Here is a 14,607-nt window from a genome sequence, read left to right as displayed (position 1 = left end):
TGTGACTTAAACTTCCATATAGGTACTGTACTTTTTGTTTACGACTTCATTTTGGCATACTTTGTATTATTCCTGTTATAAATGTTGTTGAATTAACGTTATCATTATTATTTCTGCTTTGATAATTATTCATTTCAAATAATGGTGGACGAGCGGGTTTGATGTCGTCGAGTAGAACTACATTTTTATCAAGACTCGTTGCTTCGATCGACTTTCCACACGAGTACTTTTATTCATAAAATTGTCCAAGTAACCTTATTTTGTTGAAAAATATTGAAAAATATCTGTCATTTCAAAGTTTTGGGGTGTGGACCATCGGGGGTAGTCCGTTCCTGACTTTGTAGCAAAACAACTGACTCCTGCATGAAAGCTCATCGACGGAATTCATTTGTTTAGTCAATTACCAAAATTTGGATGATTTTGAATATTCACTTGAAAAGTTATCAAAGAAAAACATTTTTCATTTTGTAACTTCGAGGGCCCGTAACTTGGTTACGAAGACTTTTAGGAAAAAAAGTTATATGAAGTACTGGTGATATTTTGACCCCATCTATACATTCCCGAGAGAAAAAGAGGAAGTCCAGTGACACCCTGTATATCGTTCCGTGGAAGATCACATTCTTTTATCATACATTTCGTTGTCTTGAAGGTTATATTGAAAACATAGAATGTATAATTTGTATTCTCGAAATCGAGTAGTAAGGCCATGAAATGAAAAACAAATCTTGAAATACGTGACTATCTTCACATTTCAAAGATAGCAAGTTTCCCGCAACCCTAATATTTTGAATGAGACAAACGCTGATATTTCATATTTACATTTCAGTTCCATGACAAATTGAATTCCGGGTGAATTGTGTAATTTGATACGTTGATACATCTCGAGGTCGTTTCTGAAACAAATTATTTCTGCAAATATTCACATTACATCGTCCTTTAGGGAAAGAAGCCTAGATTGAATCCGGAGATTCACGAATACTTTCTCTGCGATGCGCCCTTTTATTGAATAAACGGGTCGACATGAGCGTATATTTTTGTGAATTGTAAATTTGGATGGAAAAAAATTGTCAGATACAGTCAATATCAGAAAGTATGAGTATTTCCACATTATGCTCCAAGCGAAAAGGTTAAATATCAATCTTCTTGAATTATATTGAGAGAAAAAATGGTGCACTGCCATTCAGAAAAAATGAACACTTATCGCTGAAACAGATGTTTAACCGAAGATTAGATATGGTATTTACTCGATGAGACATGATTTCACAAAACTCTATTCTTCTATCATAATCATCCTCGTGGAGCTCTTGAAGAATCTGCATTTCATAAGGATGAAATTTATGCATTTTCAATGCTTTCCTTACAGTCTCGCGTGAAATTCCCGTCTGTTCTGATACTGATCGTAAGGAGCCCGTGGGCTCTTCTGCAAATACTTCCAAAACTTCAACTTGAGCTACTTTATTTAGTACTGTGGGGTTATTTCTTATTTTATTTGTCTTTAAAAGATGCAAGAAACGGCTAGGCAAGTTATGGCATCAGTATTTTGAGATGCGCATGGTTGTCGACTATCTTTAGAAGGGAAAAACCATCAACAGCAACTATCACATAGCGTTAGTGTAGCGTTTCAATAACGAAATCGCGTGAAAGCGACCCATTTGAAGTTAAAAAAGGAATCATCAAGACTCTACTAGACCGTGCTTTTGGGCTCTGTAATACAAAGGAAGATCTCGAAAAAGAACTAGGCATCATCAGAAACGACCTTCAACGGAATGGCTACTCCAGAGTGATGGTAGAACATACCTTAGCTAGAAGACAGCAAGAACTCCATAAGGAAGAGAAGCCGCCACAACCAGTACTTGTACTTCCCTACATCAGAGGATTATCGGAAAGGATAAGAGAGATTGCGTCCAAGTACAACATCAGGACCTGCTTCAGATCTGGGAACATTATCCGTAACAACCTTACAAAAACCAAGAATTCCAAGAATTGCATTTACCGGGTACCCTGCAAGTGCGGAGAATTATACATCGGTGAAACTAAGAGGCCATTGAAAATTCGCATTGCTGAGCACAAGCGACACACACAGCGAGGAGAAACCAGCAAATCCGGAATAGTACGGCATGTTTGGACTCATCAACATAACATCAAGTGGGCTCAAGCTGAAATCATCTACAAAGAGGAACACTGGTTTAGGAGAAAATTCAAAGAAGCTGCGAATATTTTGTCTAACAACGCATTTAGTCAAGCTAGCGTTGAGATACGTAATATATGGAAACCTCTTATCAAGCGAAAAACGACCAATTTCCGCCAATCGGTCATCTCCCGCTAAAAAACAATGAAGCGGAAAAAGTGAAGAGGGGATAGGTGAAAGAACTCGAATGATCTATAAACAGTCAGATTTCGGAGGAATAAGTCCAGTTATTACCCGAAGATGATTGTGGATACTAACAATCGAAACGTCGTGACATAACTTAGTATGGAATCTTTCTTATTTTTCATTTTTTTAATAATAATTTTTAATTTTCTTTTTTTTTTCAGCTTTTATTAAAATTTAAATTTTTATTTGTTTGGTTGTTGCTTGTATGTTGATTCTTTGTAATTTCAGTTTTTTGTTTAATAAAATTGTTATTTTCGGTTAATCTTATTAATTTTTCAATTGTTTTTTAGGGTTCCGAACTAATGAAATACACCACGAAACATTATCAACCACCTTCAAACAAAAAAAAGGTCTGTTTAAACAAGAAAATGCTGCGTGCCATCGATGAAAATGATGGGCAAAATTTCATGAATTGGGCTTCAAACTGCTTCCGCATCCACCGTATTCACCAAATCTGAACTTACCCTTTAGGTCTGTACTCACGCTTGCTTGAAATAAAGTCAGCGTTATTGGGTTATTGTCGAAACTGACGCCTGCTTTGAGGCTAAAGACATACCATAGACATGGTATCCAAAAATTGTATGGCCGCTATAATCATTGTATCACTCTCGTAGATTATGAATTATTATGAATGAAAAATCAAAACTGCTCTCACCTGAGTAAAGTTTCCAATGTGGATCGCCTCAGCAAGCAGCATTGGAGAACAGGAGCTAATATCGACAATTCATCATGAAATGGTTTACCAAATCCACGACCGTGGTCCAAATGTAAAGTGAAGGTATCATTCCCGAACATCCTGAAAAACGTCACATTTTCAAGTTTCGTTAGCCGACTATTCTACTTGTTGATTTATTTTAATATACAAGATCAACTACAAAATATCAGAATGGAGAATATGATTTCAAAATAGCAGAAACATTATAGAGATCAACGAAGTATATGATGAAATAATGATAAAAAAACTTTTAAAACAAGCTTTTATTCAAGTGCCCTAAAAAGATCAAAATAAAATTTTAAATCACAATAACCACATTCATTTATGACTCTACAGATTTGAAATTATAATAAAAACTTGAATTTCATTAGTTCGGACTTCCATTGTCTACTATATAAAATGATTTGAAATCCCTGAAACAACTAAAAAAGAAGAATTGAAAATGAATAGCTGAAAATAACAATTATATTAACCAAAATAAACCTGAAATAAAATAATAGTGAAATAAAATATAAGTATAAATAGAACAATTGAATGAATAAAAATAAAGAAATGAAAAAAAAAGAAGAAAACAAAAAGTGAAGAGATTCCAAGTCACGTTAGTTCACGACGTTTCGATTGTTAGTATCTACAATCACCTTCGGGTGATGACTGGACTGATTCCTCCGAGAGATGATTATTTATAGGTCGTTCGAGTACTTTCACTTATCCACGCTTTCCATTTTCCGCTTCACTGGTTCCGTGGAAGATGACCGTTCCGGCGGGATTTGGCCATTTTTCGCTTGATGATGGGTTTCCATATGTTGCGTATTTCTACGATGGCTTGGCTGAAGACGTTATTGGACAACATGTATGCGGCTTCCTTGAATTTTCTCCTAAACTAATGTTCCTCTCTGTGCAAGATTTCAGCTTGGGACCACTCGATGTTGTGTTGATGGGTCCAAACATGGTCTGCTATTACTGATTTGCTGGTTTTCCTCGCTGTGCGAACATTCAATGGCCTCTGAGTTTCACCAATATAGGATTTTCCTACTGCTGCTAGGCTGCTATTATCCGTACAACATCAGAACCTGCTTCAGATCCGGTAACACTATCCGTAGCAGCCTCACGAAAACCAGGCCACCAAACGCGGACTGCGATTCCAAGAATTGCATTTACCGGATACCCTGTGAGTGTGGAGAATCCTATATTGGTGAAACTAAGAGGCCATTGAATGTTCGCATTGCCGAGCACAAGAAGCACACACAGCGAGGGGAAACCAGCAAATCAGGAATAGCAGACCATGTTTGGACCCATCAACACAACATCGAGTGGTCCCAAGCTGAGATTTTGCACAGAGAGGAACATTGGTTTAGGAGAAAATTCAAGGAAGCCGCATACATGTTGTCCAACAACGTATTCAGCCAAGCCAGCGTAGAAATACGCAACATATGGAAACCCATCATCAAGCGAAAAATGGCCTGCTCCTGCCAAAACGGTCATCTTCCACGAAACCAGTGAAGCGGAAAATGGAAAGCGGGGATAAGTGAAAGTACTCGAACGACCTATAAATAGTCATCTCTCGGAGGAATCAGTCCAGTCATCACCCGATGACGATTGTATATACTAACAATCGAAACGTAGTGAACTAACGTGACTTGGAATCTCTCCATTTTTCATTTTTATTTTCCTTACTTCATTTCTTTATTTTTATTTATTCAATTGTTCTATTTTTACTTGTATTTTATTTCACTATTATTTCATTTCAGGTTTATTTTGGTTAATATAATTGTTATTTTCAGCTATTCATTTTCAATTCTTCTTTTTTAGTTGTTTCGGGGATTTAAAATCATTTTATATAGTAGACAATGGAAGTCCGAACTAGTGAAATTCATCATGAAACATTATCAATCACCTTCAAACATAATAAAAACTTGTCGCGATGCCTAGAAGAAATCTGTACATATTCAGTCAAATGAAATTTAAATTAGGAAACATTCTGACAGATCAACTAGGTACTGCAATAAATTTCAAACCCGATAAATCCTATGTGGGCAAAAAAGTTATTCGAAGTTCCACATTTCAAGCATTGACGGCACTTTTATTTAATTACAAACATTATGAATTGATTACAAGTTCAGTAGGTGCCTACCTAATTACAAAATTTCGATTACAAATTGAAATTATCGCGAAAAGCCTTTATTATAATTTCAATTCTGTGAAGTCATAAATAAATGTGGTTAATGTGATTTAAAATTTTATTTTGATCTGTTTAGGGCACTTAAATAAAAGTTTGTTTTAAAAGTGCTTTTATCATTATTTTATTTTATATTTTTTAGCTTCAATCGATAGTTATCGATCAATACGAAAATCCATCTATAAAACGGAGAGTCTTTCAACAGAAAAACTTAAGGAACGGGGAAAACTATTATTAGGATAAACTATATACTATAGAAGTTGGTAGGTACCTACTCCTCCGGCATATCTTAAAGAAGAATTAGCTTGTTATATTTCTTAGTCTATTCATTTCATTGATGGCGTCATTATTACATGGCCGAGTCCCAGTTAATTTCGAACAGTCTAATTCTTCTATCAGGAGGCTTTTGGCGTTTCAAGTTAACGCTTTCATTGGCAAGTTTTTAATTTCGTTTCAATTTCTCTTTCTCAAACCTTCTTTTCCTGTGTGTTGATGTATCTTCATTTCCTATAGTGTTCCCAAGAGTACCGAAGAAATATTTGTCCACCCTCCCAGAGCTTCGTTTAGCAGGGTAAGAGCTAATATACTAAGCTAATATAACAGGGTGCGCTTCGGTGCCCTGAGGTAGTACGTTCACGACATCATTTTACACCCCTATGCCATACAGTCCTGGGCACGGCCTCACCTTGACTTGGGTGGTAATTTGGTGAAAGATGCGCCACTTTTTCAGCTTAGAACTTACTTGTGCCTGACGAAACATCGTTCCGGGTTTGATTATGGAGTTTTCCTTCTCCTAGACGGGCTGCAGACCAATGCTAATGCCGCCCATCTCATTCATTCAAAGGTAAAAGCTTGATTTAATTTTTTTTCTAGAAATATATTTTTTTTATTGAAGCCAAGCCTAGATGTGACATCTATTTCATAGTGGGCCTACCAACTGCCTATCATAAACGAATGAGTATACAAAATTTTGTGTCCCTGCTATTTACCACTGAGGAGATCTCTCGTACGGAGCCGATCCTGGCAGCAGCATCAGGTCAAGTTTATGATTAACATGCATTGTCATCGGTTTTGGACCAAGTCAAGTTAAACTTGACCCACTTCCGGTGACTTGTATGTATTTGTTAACATACATACAAGTCAAGTTAAATAAAAGCTTTCAATAAAGAACACATGATGAACTAACATTCAGTTTGATCCATATGTTTTCTTGAAATTTGACAACCCACAGAAAGCAAGTACTCATGTATGGAGCTCTGCCCCTAAGTATACCCTGAAGCTGCTGGATTCCATCCAGAAAAGAGCCATCCGCTTAATTGGAGACGAGAACATCACTTGCAACCTTGATAGTTACAGAAGAAAGGTTGTAGACTTGTCTTTTTTTTATAGATACTTTCACGGGAGGTTTTCAAGTGACTTGGCACATTTGATTCCACCAAGAGCAGTACATATCAGAAATATTCTACGGAATGTGGCTGCTCATCATTTTGAGGTTTAACTCAGTACCTCTCGAACTTCACTTTTTAAGAACTCTTTCATTTGAAGAACTGCGTTCATGTGGAATATACTTCCTGATAAATTTTTTCTCCAGCGATTCAAATCCAATGTGAATCAATACTTTCGCACAGGCACCGCTCTAAGGACGCCTTAAGTATTTTTCAGTAGTGCTTATGTTTTGTATTAAAATGAATATAGTTGAAAAAAAACTAAAAAATACGCTTTTAAAGAACCTCGAACTGAAAAGTTAAAAATAATTTTTTTAAATAAGCTTACAACAATAACGAACAAAAAATACTAGTATTATTGTGAAAAAAGCTACGAGCGCTTGATATACAAAAATATAGCACAAAGCGTCCACGCTTTTTTCACAATAATAATAGTATTTTCCGTTTGTTATTGTTTTAAGCTTATTTGAAAAAATATTTTTAACTTTTCAGTTGGATGTTCTTTAAAAGAGTGTTCTTTAGTTTTTTTGAACTATATTTATTTTTAACTTTTTAGTCCGGTTAATTGTTGAAAATATTTTTTTTTAAGTTCTAGTCACTAGTATTATAAATCTTTAACAGACGGCGCACAAAAGTAAAATTCCTCTCAAACAACATAATAAACTTTGAGGTCAAAAATTCTATAATAACACCTACTGTGTTTCACACAGAGTCATGTGTAAATTTACATTGAGAATGAACCGGTTGCTGTAAAGAGTTTTCAGTGAAGTGAGAGTTTTTTTAAAAAAGCTATTCACATGAGATTTGAAACGGAGATCGTTGTCTATTATTAAACCCAAGCTTTTCGCCGATTCAACGGCCATTAATGGTGCATCATTGATAGTAACTGCCAAATTTGTATGTATAAAATCGTATTGAGTTTTTGGTGAGAAAACTAATATTTTTGACTTGGACGAATTTAATTTCAAGTTATGAGAGGCACTTTTTTAAATATAAGTTCAAGATCGTCATTCAGCAAATTCTGTGCATCATTCAGGTTTTTTTTACGAAAACTAATTAATAACTGCGTATCATCGGCATATGCCTGAACATTGCACGCGGTTATGGATTTTAGAATATCATAATAGATAATGAAAAATAGTAGACCGAGAATACTTCCTTGTGGTACTCTCGCTTCAATTTCAACGTAGTCAGAGTTTCTTTCATTTCATACTATCTTCTGTTTTCGATTCGTTAGATATGACTTAATCATTGAAAGTCAACTACCAGAAAAACCGTAATATTAGAATGATTGATTGATAGTTTCAAATGCTCTGGGAAAATCTAGAAGTGTTAACACACTAATGTTTCTTTTATCCAAATTAGCAATCACTGTATCTAGAACTTGAATGTGAGAATTAGATGTACTCATTTTTTTTTCTGGAATCCAGTTTGACATAAGGAAATTAGTAAGTGAGATGAACTATAAATGGATCAATGGAAGGGCTGCAGTACCTCAACATGGTTATAGATATATCATCTATACCGTATGCTGTACTTTTTATCTCAAATAATATGTCATGAATCTGTTCAATGGTATTCATTTTGAATTCAAATTTAGATATTCGCTTGACAAGAATGACTATGACCAACTTTGAGAAAAATAATTATTTGTCACTTTAGGATCAGATCATTCTCCAGGAATTATGTTATTCTCATCTCTCAAAACTTTGAAAACTATCAAAGTATTCCAAACACTCCTACTATCATAGACTCTACAAAAACTTTTTGAATATGCTCTTTTTACGTTTCTTATCGAGGAGAGGGTGAAGTTGCGCAATAGTTTATATCTTTCCCAGTCTTGATGGGTTCTTTCTTATATTTACTCAAAGCATTATTTCTTTGTGACATTGAAATTTTAATATTTTGAGTCATCCACGGAGCTTTTGGTTCAGTAACTCTAACCGTCCTTTTAGGTGCATAGTAGTCGAATACTTGAAATAAGTGAAATAAGAACCCATTGAATATTTCAATTTTTCTATTGATATAATTTTCTGCTACCATGGTAACGTTTGCAGAGATATAATGCATTCTATCGCATTGAAATTAACATAATCCCTAAATGTAACAAATTTGTGTTCCAAGATCAAGTTTACAGAAAACTAATTTGTGATCTGATATTAAGTCAGCACTGACTGTTCCTGCCTCCGATACGTTTCTGGAAAACCCAAAGCATGATTTTTTTGAAAATTTCACCTCTCATATTTCCTTACCTGTTCTATCCATCTAAACTATTTTCAGCATTGCGGCGTTGCCACTTCCATCAAAAAGTCCTAGCAACTTTATTTTTTTAAATAAAACACCCCGTATATTAATATATTTTTAGAATCGCTCTGGTATTTTAATACTTTTTTGTTGATAATGCCCTATACCTATCTCTATCTTTTTTTGGAGATAAAAAATAAATTGTGCTAAATATGGTCCAAAACATAGCCTCAATTGAAATCAAGTACATCAGTACTCTCAATTCATGAAAAGTTGATATTTTGAGGATAGTTTGGACAAACTTGAAATATTCAAATAACACCAAGAAATCGACTCCATATCATACAGGGCGAGCTAAAATTGCTATTATTTCCATTGTGCATAAAAGTAGTCAAAAATTCATTTTTTCAAATGAAACCCCCTGTATATTACTCGGTAAATTGAAAGATGGTGAAAAATGCTTCAAGATGATATATCATGTCCCTATACCTAAATCGTCAAGTTTTCTCAATAAAGTCGCTTCTTCTAGAAACATTATTTTTTTTTTAGAATTTGGATTTAGGTAGCAGTGGAATTATCAAGCTTATAGCAGTTGGGTTACTTTTATAAGTAATTTACAAAGAGTTATCGACGGTGTTTCGAATCATCTTCCAAAATGAATGCAAATATCGATTATTCAAACGAAGTTCTTATGAAATTATTTATTATACACATGAACAAAGTGATCAAATCATTGTCAGAACGCGTGAAAAATTCAACCAAAAGTATCCTCAATTAACACCAATGAACGAGAGGGAGTTTGTAAGGTTACAAAATAATTTCCTTAACTATGGCTCAAAGTTTCCAGGGAACAACTATACCAAAAATCAGTCATTTCTAGGTAAAAAGTAAGATTTTGTGGGCTAAAACATGTGAAAGCACAGACAATAACAGAATAGGATGATTCAATATAACAAAAATGTATAAGGCCCAAAATGAAATTCGTTTTGTTAATCCTAAATTCAACCCATAAATGTTCACAGAGTTTATTGGATGTGGCTTTTAATATAAAGAGCAACCCCTCCTCCAAAACGGTTTCTATCCTTTCTCAATAAATTATATCCAGGTAGCATAATTCTATCCGTTGCCACATCATTAGACAATCTACTTTCAGTTATAGCAATTACATCAAAGTTCATGTTTTGCATATAGTCGGGGCTCCTCACCTGAAAGTTTCGTAGTGATGCCTATCCATGTTTCCTGTCAAAAAGTCAAAAACTGACATATCCATCAAATCATACAGTCTTCGTCCTTTATCGTAAGGTGGTATTTCTCTCACCAGCTGACAGTAGTTGGGATCTGTCTCCCACTGTGCTTTCCGGCGTTTATGATAGGATCTTCTCCATGGGTGTCTCCATACCTGTAAACATAAAATAACATTCAATGATGATTTGTAAAAAACTCCAAATTGATTTGAAAATATTCACTCTTTGGTGGAGTATGAAGAAAAAAATTGAGAAGGTATAACTTCAATTCGAACAAAAGTATAATTTATAAACGTTAATTAGCTAGCAATACTTTGTCAAGAATACTTTATGGACTTCGATGGAATATCGAGTTTATTTTCAGATAATTGACTAACATTATTGTTTCAAGATAGCATCACATATACAATATCATCCCCAAAGTATGCACCATATGGTAAGCTTATTTATTAAGGGTTTTTCGACAAAAAGTTATTCCTAATAAAAGTTAATGCATCCTCTGAAGTTAAATATACACCAACAAAATACAGTACAACACACGTTATATACGAGGAGCCTTCAAATATTTGATTTTGAGACAAGAGTAAAGTACTTTTATTTTGAAAAATCTCGAAATCTCGGTAAATGTTATTCAGGAAAGTTGTTCGGCATTAAAAAAAATCTAGAGTTGAAGTGATGGTCATCTGAGTGAAGTTTTATTGGTTACCAATATACAAAGAACTTTGGAAAGATTTTCAAGGAACTAGGTATGAAGGTGGTTTTTAAAACAAGTCATACACTATAGAGCCTTCTGGGAAGTCCAAAAGACGAAGTCGAGAATTTGGAATTTACGAAATTGAATGCAAGGACTTCGATGCAAAATATTATGGACAGACAAAAAGATCTATTAAAGTAAGATATAAGGAACATATAGCACACTTAAAATATGGAAGACCTGAAAAATCAGCAGTCGCCCATCATATTTTGCAACAAAACCATTCCATAGACTTCAGTTCATTTAGATTAGTTAGACAAGTTAACAACAACAGGCAACTAGATGCCTATGAGGGTGAAGAAATGAGTAAACATAATAATATTATGAATAACGGTAACGGACCAATACCAAATAGCATAATATACAGTGTGACCCATTTAAAATGGAACCACCCCTGTAGAATGTGCATTTTTCAATCAATCTCAATTTTTTTTATTGAAATATTAAGCATGAAAAACTGTATCTTGACACTAACTTTCACAATTTCAGTTTCATTTCCAAGGCACTCTATGGTTTTTTTTTGTTTGTCAAAAACGGCAAAAGTTTATTAGGCAATTTTTGTTTTCGAATTTGACTACACCACTGGATTCGTAGTCGTTATAAATCAAAACTGTCAAATTTCCATTAAAAAATATTTGTTAACAACGAAGTTACAACAACTTCAATTTTGGAAACAAAGTATTTGTTTGTAATTTTTATTCAGATTATAGACATATTTGAGATCTGACAACACTGTCATCACCAAGTAGAACACCAGTGAATTTGTACAGTGAAAATCCGAAGTCAACAGCTCAATGCGTTCTACAGTTATAACTCCTGAAAATATGGTAATGTGAGAGATTTGTGGTGCAAGCATTTTGTAATAAAAATCTGACTACGCCACTGGATTTGTGGATAATATTCCCTTAAAATCATTCATTTGAGTGTAGGTTACGAGAAGTGTATTCTAGAATAACAGAAAATTAAAAATTCATTTTCAAGTTATGCAGTACTTAGTACATTCTTCCGCATAGCCGCTAAAATCAAATTGATTTAAAGCATGGAAATCATTTATTCAATAATAAAACAGAGAGCAGGACAAAAATTGTTCTCTGTAAATTCTTCATAACTCAGCTAAAACAATCTTTTAGAGGAGATATCAATAATTTGAGGAAGCTGAACTCATTATGCAAAGGTTTTATAATAAATCAACAGTAGGCTGTGATTTTGACAGTTAATCATAAATAAAATAATAGTTGTTAGTTACGTGCATTTAATAATGGCTTTGCAATTATCATTAGAAGAAAGAATTGAAATTGTGAGAATTTCTGGGGACAATTATCATAGTGAAAGAGAAGCAGCTAGGATATTTAATCACAGACATCCAAATCGACTTCCCATTGACAGAAGCACCGTCAGTAAAATTAACAAAACATTTAAAGAAACCGGTGCAGTCAGCAAACATATTTTAAAAAATAATCACCGAAGAAGAAATTTAAACGAAGGTGCTGTTTTAGATTATTTTAGAAACCACCCAAACAGAAGTTTACGAGTCGCCAGTTTGGATTTAAACTTACCGAGAGAGACTATTCGACGATGTCTTAAACAAAACAAAATGAGAGCATTTAAACCTAAATTTCTTCACTCTTTAAAGGCAGGTGATGAAGTGAAACGTATGGAATTTTGTTTGTGGGCACAAGGCGAGTACCTGAATACAAGAAATTTTTTAAACTGCATAATGTTTAGTGATGAAGCTTCTTTCAGCACCAATGGGGTAGTTTCATCGCAAAATGCTCGGTATTGGGCTACGGAAAATCCGCACTGGATCATAAATTGTAAAAGTCAATATTCCGAAAAAGTTAACGTTTGGTGTGGTATAGTACAAAATAGAATAATAGGTCCATATTTTTTTGATGGAAACATAAACGGGCAAATTTTTTTGGAATTTCTAAATAACCAATTATCGGACGAAATAGATGAAATGCCTCTTGCGGAACAAGTAAATTTATATTTTCAGCTCGACGGCTGTTCCGTGCACAATTCGAGGATTGTTAAAGAGTGGCTGAATAACCAGTTTCCAAATCATTGGATAGGACGAGGTAGTGACTTAATTGAATGGCCACCTAGATCGCCTGATCTAACAATATTAGACTTTTTTCTGTGGGGTATTCTGACACAAAAAGTATACAGAACAAGACCAACGAATCGAGCTGAACTCATGCAAAGGATACGACAAGCTTGTGCCGAAATTACAGTTCAACAAATAAGAAATAGTGTAAACAATATTCGGAAGAGATACGATAAATGTATTGAACTTAATGGAGGTTTGGTAGAAGCCACAAAAATTCGAATGTTTAGTTTTAAATCAATGTTTATTTTAGTATCAGTTTTTTCTTAATGGCAATTAATTGTTGAATAAATACTTTGAAACTTGTTCGTATACATTTTGTTTTCATCAGCTATAGAAGAAGGTAGAGTAAGTTCAGAATCTCATAAAATGTGATTTTCCAGGTGCGCTGTTACAAAAGTACTATTATTTATTATTGGGAAACTTCCAAAAAGCTTACAAGTATGACCATTAATACTTCCAGATTCTATCAAGATTTGGTAAAAGCCCAATTGGGAGATTCCTGAACTTGGTCTACTACTGCGTAACTTGAAAATGAACTTTTAATTTTCTGTTATTCAATTATTCAATTTTTATTTTAATTTTCACTTCTCGTAACCTACACTCAAATGAATGATTTTAAGGAAATATTATCCACAAATCCAGTGGCGTAGTCAGATTTTTATTACAAAACGCTTGCACCACAAATCTCTCACATTACCATATTTTCAGGAGTTATAACTGTAGAACGCATTGAGCTGTTGACTTCGGATTTTCACTGTACAAATTCACTGGTGTTCTACTTGGTGATGACAGTGTTGTCAGATCTCAAATATGTCTATAATCTGAATAAAAATTACAAACAAATACTTTGTTTCCAAAATTGAAGTTGTTGTAACTTCGTTGTTATCAAATATTTTTTAATGAAAATATTACAGTTTTGATTTATAACGACTACGAATCCAGTGGTGTAGTCAAATTTGAAAACAAAAATTGCCTAATAAACTTTTGCCGTTTTTGACAAACAAAAAAAAACCAAAGAGTGCCTTGGAAATGAAACTAAAATTGTGAAAGTTAGTGTCAAGATACAGTTTTTCATGCTTAATATTTCAATAAAAAAAAATTGAGATTGATTGAAAAATGCACATTCTACAGGGGTGGTTCCATTTTAAATGGGTCACACTGTATGTGTAGCTTGTTAAAATAATATTGTTGAGTTTACTGATTACTACAAAAGACACATTGTGAATATATTTAGATCGGCAATATTGTGAAATTAATTTTATATAGCTGAACATTGTTTTATACCGGGTGTCAACGAATCTATTAGACAAGTCATAACTTCTAGACTATTAGGTGTATCAAAACGAGATTTGGTACAGATAAATGGTATGTGGAGAGGAGAGTTTTCACATATTTTTCACTTTCCGGTCACTTCCGGTTTCAGCGGAAATGGCTCCGGTTCTGAATTTTTAAATGGAACACCCTGTATATTGTAACATTTTTGGATTTCTGAGACAATTCTGGATCAGAAACTGACATTTCCGGAAGTTTTTCAGCCTACTTGAT

The 14,607-nt window shown here is 34.0% G+C and overlaps 1 protein-coding gene across 1 annotated transcript in view; it reads right to left on the bottom strand.

The window, feature by feature from the left end:
* The window catches only part of LOC111506192 (extracellular serine/threonine protein CG31145), a 340,043-nt gene that overhangs the window by 62,610 nt on the left and 262,826 nt on the right, over nt 1-14,607 (bottom strand). Inside the window, exons 8-9 of the mRNA XM_074184737.1 lie at nt 10,160-10,353; nt 3,030-3,170 (exon numbers count right to left, since the gene is read on the bottom strand). Of these exons, the coding sequence (XP_074040838.1) occupies nt 3,030-3,170; nt 10,160-10,353 (335 nt within the window). The remainder of the gene's footprint in view (nt 1-3,029; nt 3,171-10,159; nt 10,354-14,607) is intronic.

This window comes from Leptinotarsa decemlineata, unplaced genomic scaffold (assembly GCF_025532065.1).
Source record: "Leptinotarsa decemlineata unplaced genomic scaffold, Ldec_3_MD MMD2_tig00026358_RagTag_RagTag, whole genome shotgun sequence".
Lineage (NCBI taxonomy): Eukaryota > Metazoa > Arthropoda > Insecta > Coleoptera > Chrysomelidae > Leptinotarsa > Leptinotarsa decemlineata.
This window is presented reverse-complemented; position numbering and strand designations above follow the sequence as displayed.